General features: G+C 47.7%; 8 protein-coding genes across 8 annotated transcripts; 4 read left to right on the top strand and 4 right to left on the bottom strand.

Moving 5' to 3' along the window:
• Positions 1–254: 254 nt before the first annotated feature.
• Positions 255–2,196, top strand: TRUGW13939_04764 (uncharacterized protein; the record flags this gene model as incomplete). Its single annotated transcript, XM_035487931.1, has 4 exons — positions 255–586; positions 663–934; positions 997–1,367; positions 1,450–2,196. Coding segments are annotated over 4 exons (1,722 nt in total), but the record flags the coding sequence as incomplete, so codon positions are not given.
• A 1,091-nt stretch (positions 2,197–3,287) lies between these two features.
• Positions 3,288–4,503, bottom strand: TRUGW13939_04765 (uncharacterized protein; the record flags this gene model as incomplete). Its single annotated transcript, XM_035487932.1, has 2 exons — positions 3,288–4,382; positions 4,447–4,503. 2 exons carry the CDS (start codon positions 4,501–4,503, stop codon positions 3,288–3,290), a joined length of 1,152 nt encoding a protein of 383 aa, XP_035343825.1.
• Positions 4,504–5,089: 586 nt separating this feature from the next.
• Positions 5,090–6,636, bottom strand: TRUGW13939_04766 (uncharacterized protein; the record flags this gene model as incomplete). The annotated part of the gene is made up of 4 exons (XM_035487933.1): positions 5,090–5,377; positions 5,432–5,620; positions 5,681–6,422; positions 6,491–6,636. The coding sequence occupies 4 exons, from the start codon at positions 6,634–6,636 to the stop codon at positions 5,090–5,092; spliced, it is 1,365 nt and encodes a 454-aa protein (XP_035343826.1).
• A 652-nt stretch (positions 6,637–7,288) lies between these two features.
• On the top strand, positions 7,289–8,002 carry TRUGW13939_04767 (uncharacterized protein; the record flags this gene model as incomplete). Its single annotated transcript, XM_035487934.1, has 3 exons — positions 7,289–7,374; positions 7,443–7,839; positions 7,901–8,002. Coding segments are annotated over 3 exons (585 nt in total), but the record flags the coding sequence as incomplete, so codon positions are not given.
• An 857-nt stretch (positions 8,003–8,859) lies between these two features.
• TRUGW13939_04768 (uncharacterized protein) lies at positions 8,860–12,123 on the top strand (the record flags this gene model as incomplete). The annotated part of the gene is made up of 5 exons (XM_035487935.1): positions 8,860–8,958; positions 9,035–10,519; positions 10,590–10,622; positions 10,689–10,801; positions 10,866–12,123. 5 exons carry the CDS (start codon positions 8,860–8,862, stop codon positions 12,121–12,123), a joined length of 2,988 nt encoding a protein of 995 aa, XP_035343828.1.
• A 579-nt stretch (positions 12,124–12,702) lies between these two features.
• TRUGW13939_04769 (uncharacterized protein) lies at positions 12,703–13,772 on the bottom strand (the record flags this gene model as incomplete). Its single annotated transcript, XM_035487936.1, has 3 exons — positions 12,703–12,887; positions 12,943–13,519; positions 13,659–13,772. 3 exons carry the CDS (start codon positions 13,770–13,772, stop codon positions 12,703–12,705), a joined length of 876 nt encoding a protein of 291 aa, XP_035343829.1.
• Positions 13,773–15,760: 1,988 nt separating this feature from the next.
• TRUGW13939_04770 (uncharacterized protein) lies at positions 15,761–17,095 on the top strand (the record flags this gene model as incomplete). Its single annotated transcript, XM_035487937.1, has 1 exon — positions 15,761–17,095. One exon carries the CDS (start codon positions 15,761–15,763, stop codon positions 17,093–17,095), a length of 1,335 nt encoding a protein of 444 aa, XP_035343830.1.
• A 348-nt stretch (positions 17,096–17,443) lies between these two features.
• Positions 17,444–18,506, bottom strand: TRUGW13939_04771 (uncharacterized protein; the record flags this gene model as incomplete). The annotated part of the gene is made up of 2 exons (XM_035487938.1): positions 17,444–18,186; positions 18,242–18,506. 2 exons carry the CDS (start codon positions 18,504–18,506, stop codon positions 17,444–17,446), a joined length of 1,008 nt encoding a protein of 335 aa, XP_035343831.1.
• Between the last annotated feature and the right edge of the window lie 985 nt (positions 18,507–19,491).

Consider the following 19,491-nt stretch of genomic DNA (forward strand, 5'->3'; position numbering starts at 1 on the left):
CCTTTGCATGGCCTACGCCTGTATACTCTGATTATGCTATCAACAGCACGATCAATTAATAGATTCTGTAGCAAAGAATGAAGTTTGGGTAAATTCTCCTAAGTGATTACCTGTGTGCCATTTCTCATATTCAATGTAACAATTTGATTGGTAGGAAATATATCTACCCCTAGTTACATGGTAAGTATATAAACGAGCAGTTGGAAGCCTCAAATGTTCAGTATTTCAAGAATATTCTCATTCCAATCTCAGAGGAAGACACAAAATACCATAAACCAGGCAGTATGGTACAAAAAGACTTCAAGGTGATCATCGTTGGTGGCAGCGTTGCGGGGCTCTCCCTCGCCTTGATGCTGGAGAGAAACGGAATCGATTATTTGGTTTTAGAAGCCTACCCCAACATTGCGCCGCAAGTCGGGGCAAGTATTGGTCTTCTTCCTAACGGGCTACGTGTACTAGACCAGCTTGGTTGTTGTGATAAAGCGATCGAAATGGCAGAGTATCCCGTCAAGAAGGTTTATTTCAGAGACTCCAATGGACAATCGTTCTGGTCTTTTGACGATTTCGACGAAAAGTTAATATACCGGTGAGTGAAAAAAAAAAAAAAAAAAAAAAACCCGGCCAAAATGCATGCAAGGGCTGATAAGAGGTCGCCAATGCAGTCACGCATATCCACTCATTTTCTTTGACCGCCAAATGTTGATCCAGATCTTGTACGACAAAATCCAAGATAAGTCGAAAGTTCTTACGTCAAAGCGAGTTGCCACTGTCAAGCAGAGCCAGTTAAGTGCCACAGTAGTCACAGAGAATGGCCAAAACTTCACAGGAGATGTGGTAGTTGGTGCGGATGGCATCCATTCAAAGGTCCGCCAGCAAATGTGGCAAGAGGCACAGAAAGCAGACCCTACATGGATAGACCCAACGGAAGAACAAGGTTGGTGTGCTCCCGCCGTTTCTATTTCATCAAGATTAAAAGGGCTGACTTTAACCCAATAGCTCTTCCCGCTACGTACGCCTGCATATTTGGTATATCAAAGGGGGTTCAGGGTATAGAAAAGGGCACGCTGACATCTGTCTTCAATGAGCATTTCTCTTACCTTGTTCCTAGCGGACCCGGTGATAGAACCTATTGGTTTCTTGTCAGAAACCTAGGGAAAACTATGTATGGAAGCGAGATACCTCGCTTTACGAAAGAGGAAGAAGAGGCGTTGGCTAAAGAACACATGAACGATCGTATCACTCCGACACTACGATTTTCAGACTTGTACAACAAGAAAATAGCCTCCGTGTACACCAGTCTTCCTGAGTACGTTTACAAACGGTGGCATTTCAACCGGATTATCACAATAGGTGACGCGAGTCACAAGGTAAGCAATTCCCGACGCACTCGCTATCAAGCCACGTCGGAACAGTTGGAAGTTGGAACTAACACGGAATCTTCAAAAATAGCTCGAGCCCCTGACTGGTCAAGGTGGTAATTCAGCTATCGAAACGGCTGCAGCGCTGACAAACAATCTCGTAACCGCCCTTCAGGGCAGCCCTGGGCGTCATCTCTCTGTCGGGGAAATTTCTCAACTTTTTGCAAATGTGCAGAGAGAACGAGAGGACCGGGTATCGTCACTGGTCAAAGATGCCCATGCTCGACAGCGTATGGAGTGCATGGACTCCCCGCTCTTAAAATATGCGGCGAAATATCTTGTTCCATATTACCCAGAGTGGCTAGTAATGTATCGTTGGACGCATACATTCTCTCCAGCGCCTGCGCTGAAAATGCTCCCTCAACCCAATCAAAAGCACGTAGTACCATTTTACGATGAGCTCTCACGATTTCCTACAGCACGAGGGTCACTTGGTGGTGCTTTATACGTCGCATACCTCCTGCTCGCTTTCACTGCGTTTCGCTTGCTACTTCTCGCAGGGAAGGATAATGGAATGTGGTCATTGCTTCGTGAAGCTATCATCAACCAATTGATTCCAGATTCAAATATTCAACTTCGTCAAAAGTACACAGGAATCGAAGCCATCGATATGAAACTCAGGATTCTCGTGGCGATCTTTTACTCGGCAGTCACAGGGGCCTCGGGCCCAGAGCAGCCGCTGCAGCTGCTGTATTTCCTGTCCGCCATGCTGCCAATGGTTGCAGTCATTACGATCGAAGGGTTTCGCCCTCGACATAGATGGACACTGTTGGCTTAGTACGTTTGAGACCGTTCAAGAACACACACACATTATTATTCTCGTTGCTGACCCCAATTAGTCCCGGAATTTGGGGAATTTTGTACCAACTGCGAGGAATAGGATTGATCGGCCCGCTGTACTTCCTAGTGAGCACTTTTGCGTCTCGTACTTTCTCCTATTTTTCGCCAGCAACAAGAACACTTCCCACTTCAACTTCGAAAGCGTTCCTCCCGGCGTTAATGGTAGGGTACATCATTCCAACCACGATACTACTTCTGCCAATCGGAGGCCAGGAAAGTCGCCAGGCTGTTCTTGCTCTCTGGCAGCCAGCTCCGGTTTATGTTTCTTTGCTCACATTGCTTTTCTCAAAAGCCATTGAGAAGATGGAGAGGTTTCCACGGAATGGTCTTTCTAAGCCTATCAAGGATGTAGACGGGGATATCCATCATCTGAGAGGTGTTTACAAAGTGACTGGGATCATGTCGGCATGCTTCCACGTTAGTATCGTACTTGGTTGCGTCATCTCGACTGAATTATCCCTGACTCGCGTGTTTGTGCCTCGGGATTCGTTTGCTCCTGTTGCAAGTATTGGGGATGGAGTCTTTGTTTTCTTTCAAAATGACTTCCTTATGGTGGCCGTGTCCACACTCTTGTGGTGCTGGGGTAGCATGTCGGATTTGTATCGAGTAGGTATGTCCCATGTATCCCCACTCACTGCTGCTGGAACTATTTTTGTTCTTGGAATGGCAGTCGGTCCAGGGGCAACTCTTGCAGCTGTGTGGTATTGGCGTGAGCACGCAATGACAGGAGCCTTTATAAAAAAGCATTGAAAAGCAACACTTACGCTTTATGATGACGAGCATGGCATGTCGTGTGGTAGAGGCAAAGGTACCCCATCACGTTCAAGTATGACTAGGTCTCACAGTTAATAATTGTATAGAAAAAATACGAGTCGTAGTCGATTACCTTCAGATTCAAGTCCCTTGCTTTATGTTTTGCTGAATTAGATGCTCCACGTCGCGACGACGGAAACCAGCAACGCATCCCAGGCAAATACACAGCAGGCTTAGTTCTATATTCCCGATTTAGCAATCCCGGCGTTTAAACTATCAAGCATAGAATGGTAAAATACCTTCAATCAATATCTGCTCCTCAACAAACAGTACGGGATTGGTAGCGTTGATTGGACGGGGGTCAATAATATCGCTCCCGGTCAATTCACTCGTATCGGGGTCAAATGTACTCGAGAAGTTCTTTTGGCCTGACAAGCGAATGCCATTGAAGTTTAGATACCTTTCCACATCTTCAACATCAAAATATTCTTCCTGGCAGCCTATTTCCCACACGCCATTCGTCATCTGAAACCGTTGCAATCCTGGCGACTGGTGTGCGCCAACTGGAGAGGCCGGTAGGAAATGAGTCCCAGCACCTCCTAGACTAATAAATGGAAATCGGTGATCTTCAACCGGAGCACAGGGGCTTTCTTCGAGAACGCGTTGAAAATAAGATATTATTTCGTAGCGCGGGACATGTTCAAGAACAAGGCCGAATTCTGGCCAGATCTGTTTGTCTGTCAAACGAAGATCGCAGAGAAATCGATGACCACTTTGTGCGCAAGCATAATAGACTTTCTGTGTGAAAGGCGAGGCTGGATATTGTATGGTTCGATAGGGGATGTCTCCGTAGTAATTTGGGGCGAGTAGGGAGTTGGTGCTGTTGGTAGCGGTGAATGGTGCGATAGAAGGGAGCAGCGCATTGTTCGAACCAAAAAAAAGAGGCCAGAAGTCGGACGCCGGATCTTTATGGTCCCAGATGATGGGTAATTGCGAACGCGAGTTTCGTGTTGGTGAAGTCGGCGGGGGGGAATCAGGCTGTGATAAAAGGCCCTTTAGTTTCTTGTCGAACTCCGCTCCACCACCAGCGCCGCCATCGCACGAATTATCGCCCGTAGCATCCTTTGTTCGTTTGGATTGTTCTATCTGCATGGATATTTGCTGGCAGAGGAAATCGAGGGTTTGCATGAGCTTCGGCGGTGGCGGAGAGTCCTTGGACTGGACAACTTGCCCATTGACGGCACTAACGGCCTGTTTGATGTTATCGAGAGTATGCTCTAGATGAGAGACACGATATTTAAGTGAATCGACAAGCGACTTCTGGCGAAACCGGTAGGCGCGCTGGGCATCTCTGACCTGTTTCCGCCGTATCTGTGCCAGGAAACCAAGTCAGTATCAACAAGTGCGGATGGAAGATATCCGAATTATTGCTTACCAGATCAGGTTCGTCTGCAGGTAAAGAAAAGGACTGGCCTTGTTCCAGCGTAGACATTTCGCCAAGCTTGAAATGCGATATTGTTGAACATCAACATCAAGAGTCCTCCTGTAGGGGAAGAATCCCGCCGCGCCGCCCCCCAAGGATCAACCACGCCTAACCCGAAAGACTCCTTTTCTTGGCACTTTAATGGCCTCTGAAAAGAAGCTACTCAAGAGCCAGATTATCCGTCGGTCTAGCCAGTATTGGATTAGACATTGTCTCGGACAGGTTTCAAGATATGGAATGCAGGGGGTCTTCGGCCCTCGGAGCCAGCTTGAAAACGGTCCGTTAGGATTGAAGATGGCAGGGCTGGACAATGTTATTGCCGAAGCTCTAAGGAAGAGTACGCATGCTGTAAATTAGGTTCTTTTATTTTCCGGACAAGAGTTACATTCAGAAATTAAAACGGGCACATTTAATCTAAATTTATATTACGCTCAAGTGATCAATTGATCTGTTAAATAAAATGACACCGGGTTGATTGACTCCAGTGATTAGATAGGCCGGTATGCAAGTGGACTCACAAGATGCAGGAAAGGCATATAATGGCGGAAATAAGAGGCTATCTAACCAGCTATCTCTACGACTTCTAAGTGGTGTTCTAATGGGGCTTCAGTGTTGGGTGTCGTCGCTCGTAAAGCAAAGATATCATGGAAATGACCATGCCGAGGCCACTGAGCCCGATGCCCATGTACCACGCATGACGACAATCGGCAAGCAAGTCTGAACCATCACTGAGGCTACTAACAGCAGTGCCAGCAATACCAAGTCCGATACTCATCGCGTAGTTGGTTGTTGTTAGGGCTAAACTGGCAGCAATGCCCTGATGCTCAGGCGGAACAGCGGCGGAAAGCATGATAACCGCGGCGGGGAACGACATGTCCATACCCTAGGGCACGATGACTGTTGAAACAAATGTTTGTGACCAATAAATCTGATCTACCGGCATCGTCGCAACAAGGATGTTTGAAATCAAGAAAGCCAACATGGCGAGAATCATGATTGGAGGAACACCAATCTTTCCAATAAGAATACCAGTGGTCACAGATGCAACAAACCCAGATATGGCGGAAGGAGTGTTTTGCGCTGTTGCTAATAATGGGGTGACGCCTCTTAGCTCCTCAAGAAATTGCTAGAGGTAGTAAAGCCACACAGTGAAGGAGGACCACCCCGCTAGGATAGCTAATAGCACAAATGCGATGTGTAAGTTAAGTTGCTGAACAGGAACAAGGGGTCTTTCAGTCCGAATCTCCACTATGACGAATGCTACAAATGCGAGGACGCCTAGGATGAGAAGGACATAGACGTAGGGAGTTGGCCAGCCTACAGTTGGACCTTGATTCCAGGCAACATTGAAAAGAACCAGCCCAGCAAAACCCAAACCAAAGCCGAGCCAGTCAAAAGTACGATCGATATTCGGTTTTGGTGGAGATGCGGGGATGACGAAGTGTGCCATCGTGGCAAGAACAGCACAGGCAATGGCCATAGCGAAGTAGGCCCAAACCCATATGGTGAACTGGGCAAAGATCGAAGAAAACAAGAAGCCAAGGATATAGCCACCAGGGGCAAAGGCTCCGAAGAGGCTCATAACCATGCTCTTCCGCATTCCGGGTGGGTAAGTCCGCCCAAGAATAGCAACAGCATTGGGGAGAAGCAGAGATGCGCCGATTCCCTGGAGTGCACGAGCAACGACAAACAACTTGTCAATCGATCGAAGAAAATACCAAGCCCCAGCAATCAGCGACCACAGGCCATAGATCAAGAAGCCAATGATTAATATTCGTTTTAAGCCGTACATGTCCCCTAACCGACCGGCGACGAGGATGAACGTTCCGGTGATGAGGGCAAATGAAGCAATGTACCAGCTGAGTTCGCCATTGTTGGTGACACTGAAATGATCGCCAAATGCAGAGGCGCCAGTCCCTGACCTGTGCCTGCTTGAACCACAATTTGTCCACACAGGAGCGTTGAAGTGAAAACCAGTTCGTGGCCGAGCGAAAACGGTGGGCGTCCATTGCTTGGCTTTGTAGTCTCTACGGGAGCATCTGTCTTCTGAATGATAGGTCCATGTTCTGATGAACATGCATCATGGCGATCTTTGGCCTCGAGTGCTTCGATGTCATTTTCCAGCGTTCTCTCTAAGCCCATGATGGGTGGCTGTGTATATCGACGTGCCAGCTTGGTCTCGATGGGTGATGTCCAAGAGAAGACAGTAATAGTTCTGGCGGACTACAATTCCTCTTGAAATAAGGAGATCGGATAAGACGTCGAATCGCCTCGCTTGCCCAGTCAAGAGTTAGGGCTGGGCTACGGACTGTACAGCCAGTAACGGTGTGGGTTCGGCAGCCCCGGGACGACTTGTTGCGTGTTCCAACTGGTCACTTGTCCGGCCGATCCTATTTCGGGATTTTCGGCAGCCCGAGCTTAAAGATTCCGTATTTCCCGATTTGGTAATCAGAGGCTGCTTTTTCGTTGTCTCGAGCTTGAAATCTCTGCGGGCGAGACACGGCCAGGCTCTTTGATTCCGTAATCCATTGGGTAAACCACGGCTGTTTACAACCGATTGACACGGATGCAAGACATATATTGGAGTGCCATGGGAAATCAATCACCTGCGGTGACTTTTTCAGACTTGTCAGAACGTGTTACGACAACTTTTCATCCAGCCAATCTTTCAATCTGGGCAATCGTACACGCAATCTACCGTTTCATCATGGCTCCAAAGGTTGCTATAGTTTATGTGTGTCTTGTGTCTAACCGCTTTCCAATGATGGTCACTAATTCATGCTTGTAATACAAGTATTCTATGCACGGCCACATCCAACAAATGGTCGAGGCGGAAAAGCGAGGCATCGAAGCCGCCGGTGGGAAAGTTGATATCTTTCAGTAATAGCCTTTGAGTTTTCATCAGTAATAAGATATCCGAAGTACCCAGTCGCTGACCGTGAATATAGGGTTGCCGAGACGCTTCCTACAGAGGTGCTGGAGAAGATGCATGCGGCTCCCAAGTCAGACATTCATCCAGTAATACCACCAGAGAAGCTAGCCGAATACGATACTTTTCTACTTGGAATTCCCACTCGATTTGGCAACATGCCGGCACAGTGGAAGGCGTTCTGGGACAGCACAAGCGGCCTGTGGAGAACAGGCGCTCTTTGGGGCAAGTATGCCGGGGTGTTCATTTCTACAGGGACATTAGGCGGTGGCCAAGAGGCTACAGGTATTTCGATGTTGAGTACACTTGCCCACCATGGGATCAACTTTGTGCCGCTTGGATATAAGAATACACTTCAGTTTCTGGATAGTTTGGATGAAGTCCACGGCGGAAGTGCTTGGGGAGCTGGGACATTGGTAACTAGAGCTGCGCTAACCTATGAAATTGTCATTTATGTGGCTGATGCTCTGGGAATAGGCTGGACACGGATCACGTCAACCCAGGCTGCTGGAGATCCAGCTTGCTGAGGTGCAAGGGAAATCATTTTATGAGCGGGTGTCTAAGGTGGACTTTTCCTGATTTTTATACTTGATAGTCTTGATACATGTATCATGGTAGATTTTGAAATGTTTTTTCTTTTCAGTCGTTTTTCAAAACAATTGATGCCACATGGCATAGAGAAGTGCCACTTCGTATCAACTGATCGCTACATGGATTAATATGGCCGAAAAGAATTTTGCCTCACTGCACGTAGTCGCTGCATGTGTCCGGGTGTGCAGTTTACCTTCGCTAAATACACCTTAATATCAACATCAAGCTAATGCAGTAACCTTATCTGTTACTCTCCCTCAATTGTTCGCCTGTTGCTTAAACGAATCTGGCTCGCGCTTTCAGGTCCACGACAACCCCGGAGGTCCGCTCGTAAATGTCGAGTCTTGCGTACTTCACGTACAACTGGGAGTGTTTTCTTGCCTGGGCTCGTTTTCTAGGGATTAATAGCGACAGAGAAACCGTAGGGCTGTGAAAATTCCCGTGGTGATACGAATGTATACACATGTCGCCTGTATACCCGCCAACACACTTTGGGATTATGCAGCATTTGTCATACATGTATTATGTAGCAACCATGCTAGCGAGACAGGGAGAGGCCAATGGGCGAATAAATATCAACGTGGGTACCAGCCTGTGCCGACAGACGCTTTGTTATGGGCGTTAGGGCATAAGCCATTACTGTTAGTCTGTCTGACTCGTCAAATGAACGTCTGACAATGCACACCACTGCAGATACGATTAGACGCAGAGGAGCACACAGGGCCCCTACGACGCCCGGAGCCTCGACCAATGGTACATATAGTAGCAGTCGCAGCGTACTACAGCAATAGAGGCTGCACTGACTGATTGATTGATTGATTCATGCTGCAACCACGTCCATCCCGATGACTGCGCTGCCGCAACAAGTGTCTCCGCAGGCCAAAGAGCTGCGATACATTGCCTGCGCGCACTGCTCGAGAGCCAAGGTGCGCTGCGACAAGAAGGTATGTTTGGATCCTGTTGTTCTGTAGTTCTGTTGTGCACTGGTGGTGTGTTGCGATGTCGTGTTGCTTGCTTCAGCGCCCGGTCGCCGGGGCCGCGCTATCTTCAACCTGCACCTTCCTTCCCCCTGCTGTCTCTCTCTCTCTCTCTCTCTCCGAATCCATATCTTCACCACGAGAACAGTCAGTAACCAGCCATCGCCAGGTGCCCTGCAATCGTTGCGCCTCCAAACAACTCGTCTGCGAGCCTCGCGCAGCCCGACGATCCGGCAACAGATCGCACGAACCGTATTATCGCTCGCTTCAGCCGCGGAAGAGTATCGCGTCCGACGATGGCAGCAAAGGCCACACCAAGAACAAGAACAGCAATAGCAACAACAACAATGGTGATAACAACGCCTCTCTACCCCCTTCGGTGGCTACATCTCGAGATGCCGGTAAATTTAACGCAGCCATGCCCGCGCCCTCGATGATGTCCCAGTTCTCCGCGATTCCTTCTGTCTACTCCGAGGCTGCGACGACCAGCCCACAACACCACCACCAGCAGCAACAACAGTGGATAGTTGGATCGATCCCCATAACCGCGGGCCTTCCAGTCGACTGGCTGGCCCAGATCCCTCGCCATCCTGACCAGACCGCTCCGCCGTTGTCCCAGCCGCTGCCAGCAGTGGCCGGCAATCTCGATCGCGACAGCAGCCGCTCGCATCCCACGCCTATAACGATGATGGATAACTTGCGAGACCTGAACATGACCGATCTCATGGGAGTATTTGGGTACGACGGATTGTGGGAGCCATATTTGACCAACTCGCCCGGCGACGACGCCGGGCTCGCTGGAGGAGAGTCGCAGGTCGACTGGGACTCTGGAGGAGTCGAAAATCGTTTTCCATCCAGCGTGCCTCAGCCCTCTCAGTTCTTCCCCTCGACGTTTAAGCCAAATTCAAAGCACTGCTTCAGCCAAGTGCGGATCAACCTACAACACCTGGAGCAGATGTTGAGATCTCAGGACCACTGGAATGCGACCTGGGTAGATGCTAATAAATCTGCTCACGTCAACAGCCAGTCGGCCGCTGAGCCAATTGCAGATAGCACAAGAGACCAGTTGTTGGTTGTAGCCCAGTTGCTGCTTCAGCAGTCCCGCAACATTCACGTCCGTGATGCCCGTTCAGCACGTGCTGACACTCACCCACTGAATGCCGCCTTAATCACACTTCCCCCGACCAAAGTGCTCGATGATATGATCAATTCCTATTGCAGTAACTTTGACCAATACTTCAAACTGTGCCCAGGGCCTGTCGTGAAAACAAATGACATCCTTACGCAACTACCGCAGCATGGAAAGCTCGCTGGAATCTTGCTGCTCTTGATGATCGCCGTCGGTGCAGCCGCTATCCCTACTACTGCGTGTCAACACATGGCTGTTGGCCTGACAGAGATGTGCCGTATTGCCTTTTCAGAGCTTCTCGAACGGGATTTTTCCATTACAACGGAGCCATTGGTCTCGTACTGTGCTCTTCTGTTGCTCTACATGGGTATGTGGTGCGGCGAGCGCTGGCTGATGGGGGTAAGCCTTGTCCTTTTTTTTGTAACAACCAAAACATCGCTTGGATTCTTGCTTTGCTAATGTCTGCTAGATTTCCAGTGCCCAGAAGGCCATGTATGTTCACGTAAGTTATTGGACTATACCCCGTTGCGCATATTGAATCCTGCTGACTAGGACTCCTTTTCCCTAGCTTTTTCGCAATGCAACGCAACTTGAATCATTCACTGTTCCTCCATTTTTCCCTGGTCACCTAGATGCCAACCAGGCACGGGAGAAATGGAAAGACCAGGAATTCAAATCTCGGTATGTAACCCTACCGCGACGGCCTTTGAACGAATCTTGTATAACTAAGATTTTGAGACCATAGTCTTACGTATGCCTGGGTTATGGCTGACCAGGAATGGAGCTTATTTTACGACACGCCCAATATATTATCAGTTGATATGCTGATCGACCCTATGCCTACTAATGACAAGCTCTGGAAAGCGGCCGGTGGTGAGGACTACGCTCACCTACAGCCTGATTCTCTTCTGAATATGTCGCAGATATCTCTTCGAGATCTATACGGTCGGTTCATCAATGGTGAACTGCGAGTCGTTGGCGGATCTAGCCTGAGTCCTTTGTCTCTTCGACTTTTATTGATGCCCCTGCAGGGCATGGTCTGCCATCTTCGCCAATGGCTACAGACCTTCTCTAATCGGCCGGTCCGGTGGAAACGGAGTACGCAGGCGTTATCCAGTTCCGCAATCCACGCCCAGCTCGACCAGGTTCGAGAGCTGTTACTTGAGTGGTTTACCCTTGCATCTCACTCCTCTTCATCGCCCCCCGTCGATTCGCCCTTTGCCCTGGCCACGCTGGTGATTTACCACCTAGTGTCTTTGAACACTATTTCGGGCTTTCCTGAGATTGATGAGGCTCTCGCCAATGGCAATATTCCGGACCGTGAATCCTGGAATCCTACTGTGGGTAGTGCGCAGTCCCCTGGTGTCTCCGTCGTCGCACTAGACTCGGAGGAGGAAGTGCTTTTTCATTGTGGCCAGGCTCTTCGTCTTTACCGACTCATGCCACTCAAAGATCAACCGCTTTGGTGGTCAGCAATCATCTACCGTGTTTCTCGTATCTTGTGTTTTATTGCCATTGCTCGACACCCCCTGGAATGGCAACAGTCTCGAAGCACGATCGCTACGAGTTGGACGACTTTGTCTGGAGATAAGGACAACCCCACCATCTTAACCGCCACGAGTAGCGATATGAACGTCGACATGCTATCCACATGTGCTAATAGTTATAATTTCGATTCGGCAACGGTGTCCTCTTCCAGTGACCAACCCCACAATTTCAACCATCGCTTTGCACTCGATGGCCTTGCCCCCGATCATCCGACGCTTGTCAACTTTCTCAGATACAAAAATGGCGAGCCTAGCCTTAACTTTAGAGACGGTCGTTCCGCTAGTCTGAGAAGTCCGGATAGTATGTTCCGATACTTTATTGAACTACTCGACAACAGTACATTCAAAGGAGACGGCTCCTGGCGGTCAACTTCTTCATCTGGAACAAGGCTGCAATGGAGCGTCAAGAGTTCGTTAGTGGCCATGGCTGAGCGATGGGGAACTTGTTTGCAATGAGTTTGGATATTAATGATGCTATGTACATTAACTCGGATACTAAAATGAGCCATCACTTTTCTTGCATTTTATATATACCACGCATAACACCTATGCCTATACATCTAGCTGATAGGCTTAACACCAGACGTATTCATACGTTGTACGGTGCGAGGGGACCGGATATATCAATTGATTCTCACAGGACCGGCTCTCGGGTTACCCAACCGAGATCAAACCATAAGCTATACTTTCGTTTAGTAGTCATTATTAGTGCTCGGTATAAATGGTCTTTGTATGTATCGGGGACATCATACTTGACAATCAAACTGTTGAAAAAAACCCCCCTATCTCAACACACTAGAGTGATGTAATATTTTTGGGACTCTCAATGCTGTAGTCTAATGTATCGTTAGTTAAGCTTATTTCCTGTAGACGTGGAGGATTTTGGGATTAGCATATGTATTATCACATGTAACTTTTTCTTCCTCGTCAAAGAATTACTATTGTTGTGCGTCTTTTTTTATCATTTAAGAATAACCTTAAGTTCGAGTTATTTTTATTGTCACTTGTGATAAGTCCATGCTACATTGTCTGGCTTCATGATGCCGCTCCTTTGAAGCATGGGAATCCTTCTAGCTTAATGGTCCCCAGGTCGGTCCTCTCGTATTCGTCCTTACGAGCTATCAATTCTTCGACATCCCAATTGGCACATACAAAAGTACCATTCAGGAATCTGGCGTCGGGGCCCACAAGCCAAACCACAAAGTGGCTAGGGAGGTCAACTATCCAGAGATGTGTCAACATTAGTGAACTAGGGCTGAAGGGTGTTTAACTCACCATCATCAGGATCCTCGAATTCCATACCCATTTTCGTTGCCATATCAGTCATTATCTGACCAGGTTGTATGCTGATGACACGCGTGGAAGGATTCTCTACGCGAAAGAAGTCCCATAATTTGGTTGCCGCCAACTTGCTAGCGGTATAAGCCGCAGCGAACGGCCATGGTGGAACGGCAATTACGATAGAAGACGTCTCGACTACAAACGATTCAGTCGCATTTTTTGTACGGGTAAATGCCTGGGAGACGTGAATGCTGCCCTTAACATGAATCTCAAATGCAGTCCACGAGTCGTCGGGGTCCATATCGCTAACGGTGCCTGTCGAAATGTAGCCGGCATTATTGATGAGTATATCAATGGGCCCTAATTTGTTTGCAATTAAGTTGAAGGCGGCGTCGACTTGGCTCTTATTAGTAACATCAGCGCTGCATGGGAGCACCTCAATTTGAGGAAATTCTCGCGTGATAGTATTTCCTGTCTGTGCGAGGATCTCCAGGCGACGTCCGATGAGTGCGATCCTGGTACACCCCGAGGCAGCGAAGGCGTGGGCTATGCCTGCGCCTATACCTGTTCCCTAGAATCAATTAGAAAGTGTAATTTGTTACCAAATACGTAGCGCGATTCCCAAAGAATGCTATGGTTCAAAAAAGCAATGATGCGTAGTAGGTTGGAGAACCTTGGACGCCAAGAAAGACAACAGTGAGTGTACTCACACCGCCAGTTATGACCACGACCTTATTCGCCGTAGTGAGCTCAGGGCGTGTAGGTAGAATCCTACTATAGCTAGAGGTATGCCAAGTATCTGTGAAGGAAGGGAAAGGAGGCATGTCTGTAGGTCCTTTTGTACAATGCAAGCCAAAAGCTAATTGTGTTCAATCCAGTGAACATATGGTAGAGTTCTCTTTATAGTTTTCTAGAAAAGAACATTAGAAATCAAGAACGGTGGGCGTACGTTAGTTACGGCTGACCCTGTAGGTGACACGGAACTCCGTGACGGTTTCATAGAACACATGAGCATTTTCTGCTATCTGCAAAATTATCTCCATTATTTCCGGTATTTCCATTATATACGGAAGGAGTCCATACATGTAACTTTCACCTACACCAAGCTTGCAGAAATTACTACGAGTATGCCAAGCTCATCCGTACCAGCGTACCACCGCGCCCATTCTGTCGTGCTAGGATGGTCATTCTCGGTAGATCCCCTGAACTGCATCAAATCATGCAGGCTCAACTTCGAATAGAATGAGTCTCTATCCAACTCTTTCTGCCATTCCTGTTCACTTTTCGATAGCCATAGCAGTTTACTTGCCGGGAGAGGAGTTGCTGTGGTTATATCCGCGTATGGATAAGACAATCCGATATCAAGATTGTACAGCTGCTTTATCAGGCGAAGAGTGCTGTTTACCCTTCGTTTGGACTCTATCAGAACCCAATACTTCCAAGGTGCGAGTTGGCGCAGCGAAGATAGCTGCTGGTAACCCCCCTCCGCAATTTTTGAGCAAACATACCACAAGGTATGAATGAGTTGACTGTCCTCTTGATCATATGAGGGCCCACTGGAAATACGAATCAATATATATATGATGAGACTGAAAACTGATGAGAGCAGATCCCAAATGTCCATCGAATCTAACTTTTGCAGTATCCGTCGCTGTTCGTGGCGAATTCTATCGACTATATCGGGCGATTGATCAAGGAATAATTGTGAAATGACCATTGCATTGCGTAGCGCGAGAGACAGAGAATTTCCATCAGCTCCTGACTTGAAGCAATGATGTATGAAAGGAGGGAAAGTTTTCTCCTCTCGCATCATGGCGGGATACGATCGTAAAATACCAGCGCCTACAGTTGAGGCAATCATTGCGCTAGTATTGAGAAATATTTGCGGCTCGAATAAAGCCATAGGAGATGCATCATTGTCGAGACTAGGGACATTATTCCCATTCATTAAAGCAGTACTGGGTTGGGTGGCTGCGTCGATTGGGTTACCTGGGCTAGATGTAAACAGTTGAAATGGGAAAGATCCGCGAAGCGCATTTTCCTGCGCAAAAACATTCAGTCCCAGCTCCTCCGAATCCATGTCTGATTCTGATAGAAACTGATTTCCTCCAAGAACCATCGGGTTGTCACCCGTAGAATCGTGGGAAGTCGATGGAAGTGCGGACATAAACGAACAGAGGAGGTTCTTCCCAATACAGCGATCGCATCCCAGTACACCTGGCTCGCATCGGGTCTTTGCTTGAATACAGGCTTCACACGACTTTTTGCGACTTTTAGACGATGTGCTTTTTTTGCGACAATAACGCCGATGGCGCTTAAGGGCAGTGTCTATTGAATATGCAAAGGAAAAGGTAAGAAAGCAATGAATGGAGTGTACTAGAACGATTTGACATTACCCGATACGCTTTTCTTCCCGCATATTTCGCAGATGAAAGAAGTTTCCACGCTGGCCATACTGCTGACGGTGGTCATTAGCATTAATCCATCCGCTTCAGAGAGTGTGCTAACGGATTGAGGATTTAAAGCACTAGTAGCTTACTAGTACTCGGTTCGTGTTCGTTATATCCGCGGTGGAAAACAAGAAAAATTAAGTTATGCTACCAAGTAACTGGCGAGATGTTCATTTTCTCCTAGTTCTTGACATTTGAAGCAAGAGTTAGTATGGTGGAGAAGAGTTCCAAGGATTCCCGGTTAACTCCGGCTATCTCGTTTGGGCCCACTTCCAACAATCTCTCCTTAGACTACGCTCTAAGCAGATGGATGCTTCATAACATTTGCATAGTCAAGGGGAAATACATATGAGGCGCCTGCAATGTCGGTAGTCCTTCCCTGGGTAATCCGCGGAGGATACCCAAACCCTAACACCTTCAGTACGGTACTCCAGCGATGCACGCCTTGGAGAAAACTACAAGCTACGCGAGGGGTGGTAGTCGCCCCTGCAAAACCTATACAGAGCACTGCGAGGCCGAGTTTGTGCAATGTTCGCTTTAGTAGCACCACTACCGCTGTATCCGAGAAAAATTCTGTAGATGCAAGACGCCTCTACGATCTGTCGATTCAGCTTTCGCAGCGACCCGTGAACGGCAACTCGCCGATGCAGTATACACGGTATGCCTGCAACGGAGTAGCGCCTGTCGTCGGCCAGTCGACAAAACTTGATATTGCCAACAGTTACGGCCTCAGTACGCGAGATCTACACGTCTTCGACCTGCCGTCTGATGGCTTCTCACACATTCTGGTCCGCGAGAATACAATCTTGGTGCATCTGTTTGATTTGCGTCTTTTGGTTCAACATGACCATGCGTTGCTTTTTAATGTGACGGAATCCACCTCTAACGACTCGTACAACAGCCAGTATTTGAACGGTGACAGAACACAGAAAGAGAGTCTATCCAATAGCAACACTGTGTCGCGCGTTTTCAGGCACAACCTCGAAGGAAAGGCATACAGTGACGATGAGCATGCCACCCTGTTGACTGGACAGCCCTATGAACTACGCGTTGTCGAGGCGGCACTTGCGTCTGTGGCATCGGTTCTTAGGGCAGAGTATGTTTTGACCGATCAACAAGTCTCAGATTCTTTGAAAATGAGCGATCTGAGCATATTAGACGCAGATGAAAGTCTTGTTCATACCGAGCTGAATCTGATCCTCGATCTGACGCGTAAGATCTCTGGAATAAAACAGCGTTCGTCCCAGGTTCGAGATATAGCGCAAGAACTGCTGAACGAAGATGAAGACATGGCCAACATGCATCTGACTGATAAACACGCTGGCAAGCCTCACGCGGCGCAAGATCACCAGGATGTCGAGTATTTATTCGAAGCATACTTCAAGGCAACGGAAGCCGTGGTCCAGGATGCGACGATTTTGATGAAAAATATTCAGCGGACGGAAGAAACTATCAAGTCATCTCTTAGTGTGCGACGGAATCAGCTCATGCTGTTAGAAGTAAAGATTGAGATTTTGATGCTTGCACTGGCAGGAGCAACCCTTATTGCGGGCTGGTATGGCATGAACGTGGTCAACTATTTAGAGGGGGATAAAAACGCCTTTGCTGCCATACTGGTCGTATCTTTGACGACCATATTCTCTGCTTCATGGTATGGGATGCGGAAGTTGCAGCGCATTCGTGGTTTGCGACTATAAACCTTGCTTTCTGTCACCTATCAAAGTCGAAAAAGTTAAAAATAATAGAAAAGAATGGTCAACTGGTTTCGCTGGTGGTTATAATTCGCGGGAGGTTTCTTCTAGACATGTTAATAGCAAGAGGACTTCTAGCTCAAGGGTAGGTAGTAGTACTGTCTCGGATGACAATTAAAACCAATCGGAGCGAAGGGTCATGGCACGATTAATTCTGTATTTATTCACCATGGCTTTGTCTTTCTCCACGGCATATTGCTCAAATAACTCCTAGGAACTGCCCTCAGCAACATAGAGATCTAACCTAGCACAAACTCACTCCGAGTATAACATTGCTTCAAAGTGTATTTGCTATTATAATACCCTTCGCAATCCAAACCCAACCCTCAGCGCCCTACTACCGACTATGACAATACTTGAAGCTACAAGTAAGACACCGCACCATACAATCAAGCCCACCCAGCGCTCTTTGCCATTCAGAATCGCACCTGCAATTGGGTTGCTCATGAGGACGCCACATCCCACAACAGCTGTCATGCCGAGGCGAGTGCCAATTTTAGTCTTGTCAGCAGAAAGAGATACCACTCCAGCAGCAGGCAAGCCCATAAATGCACCAGCGGAAAATCCGTACAAAACGCAGTACACGATCAATCCGGCTGTACTTTTAATGGAGATGAGGCAAAATGTCAATACTGCCCCAATGAGAGCAACGATTGTTTGGACGTTCATTGAACCCATCCGGTCCGCATAGTAGCCGGGGATTAAACGGCCGGGGAGCGAACTGGCGTCAAGGAGGTAGTTATCGATGCGTGGTGAGACCGTTCTTTGTTCAAGCCCGTACAATTGGATATAATAGAATATGACGTAGAACCCCATGAAACCAAACACGAGACCAACATTCAGTAAACAATAAGGTATATCTTTGAATGCAGTTCGGTCCAATAGATTATAATCCGTCGTGGGCACTAATCTCGCCCTCATTAATATCAAGGGAGGAACAGACGTTGCAAGAACGACAAATGCAACGACTCGGGTAGCCCAACCAAACCCTACTCTGGGTTGGAGTTGTGTGAAGATAATTGGGTAGATCACGCCCCCTGAGTAAATGGTTACAACAAACAGTGGACTATACTTATACGAAGGAGCACATACCAAGAGCGCTACCGGCTGAAGATGCCCCCATCGCAAGGGCAGTGTTGGCGTCGAAATACTGCGAGACAATTGTTGGTGCAGTGACATAAAGGCAACCAAAACCTAAGCCCATGGTGATTGCTTGGGCTAGAAGTACTTGCCAGTATTCATTGCATATGCTTGTCATGAACATTCCGAAAACGGTAAGTAAAGATCCGATTCCAAGCAAGGGCAATAGATACCCTGCGTCGACAACAGGTCCGGCAATAATGGAGACCGCAAACATGAGAAACGATTGTGTCGAACCGATCTACGATATATCAGACGCCGATTTTGAAGCAAGCAAGTCTAGCTGATAGTACGTTTGAAATACTCCAAATGCATTCATAAGTCCCCTAAGATTTCAAGCAACTCATCGTTAGCAACAATGGGCCAATTTCGTAAACGCGTTCAAAATGGATTTCAAACAGATTTACCATGTATTCAGGCTCAAGCAGAAGGCTCCTAGAACTTGTAACCATGCGAGATAGCCTTCCCTTGGTGCAGGTGAAGTGTCTGTGTTCTGCGGCGAGGTGTTTTTCTCTGGGGGTTTCAGGCATAAGGGCGAAGATTTTGGTGACTCAACGGCCATAGTACGAGCTCTTCATGAAAACAAAAAAAAAAAAAAAAAAAAAAAACTTCCGTATCTGTAGTGGTTTTGAGCCGCGTTGATTCACTTGATAGGTATATTAATGTTGATGAGAAAGGCCCTTTGACGTAGTTTAGGCGCGGGGTCTCAGTCACAGTAGCATGAGATCGGTGTAACAAATCCCGTTTAATAATTCAACGATTTCCTGGTGTTATGTCGTATGATTTGTTGCCCAGTGTTAGCAGTTCCTGGAATATTGATTTTCTTTGTTCCCAACGATACCGCTAAGCACATGTGGAGTAATTGTACAACACACAAAGGTTATACAACAAACAAAGGAGTCGCATTTCTGGTTTTAATCGGGCCACTGCTGTTTTTTTGCTTTCAATTGTTATCTGTTACTTTGAAAATGGCATCATCTGGAAAATACTCCCACGAGCCTGTCACACTTATAACCCAATTACACCAACTTACGTCGAGGCTTGCAGACCAAGACGATAATGAGGCAAAGAAGGAGTGTTTGAAGCTGAGCAAGGCCCTTATGCTCCAGCTGGAGCAGCCGGAAAATATCGCACTGGATCTGGCCTTCTCCGTATGTTTTCTCTCAACCATAGGCCCTTTCTGGCGTCGAAAACGACAATCC

Source organism: Talaromyces rugulosus, chromosome II (assembly GCF_013368755.1).
Source record: "Talaromyces rugulosus chromosome II, complete sequence".
NCBI classification, from domain to species: domain Eukaryota; kingdom Fungi; phylum Ascomycota; class Eurotiomycetes; order Eurotiales; family Trichocomaceae; genus Talaromyces; species Talaromyces rugulosus.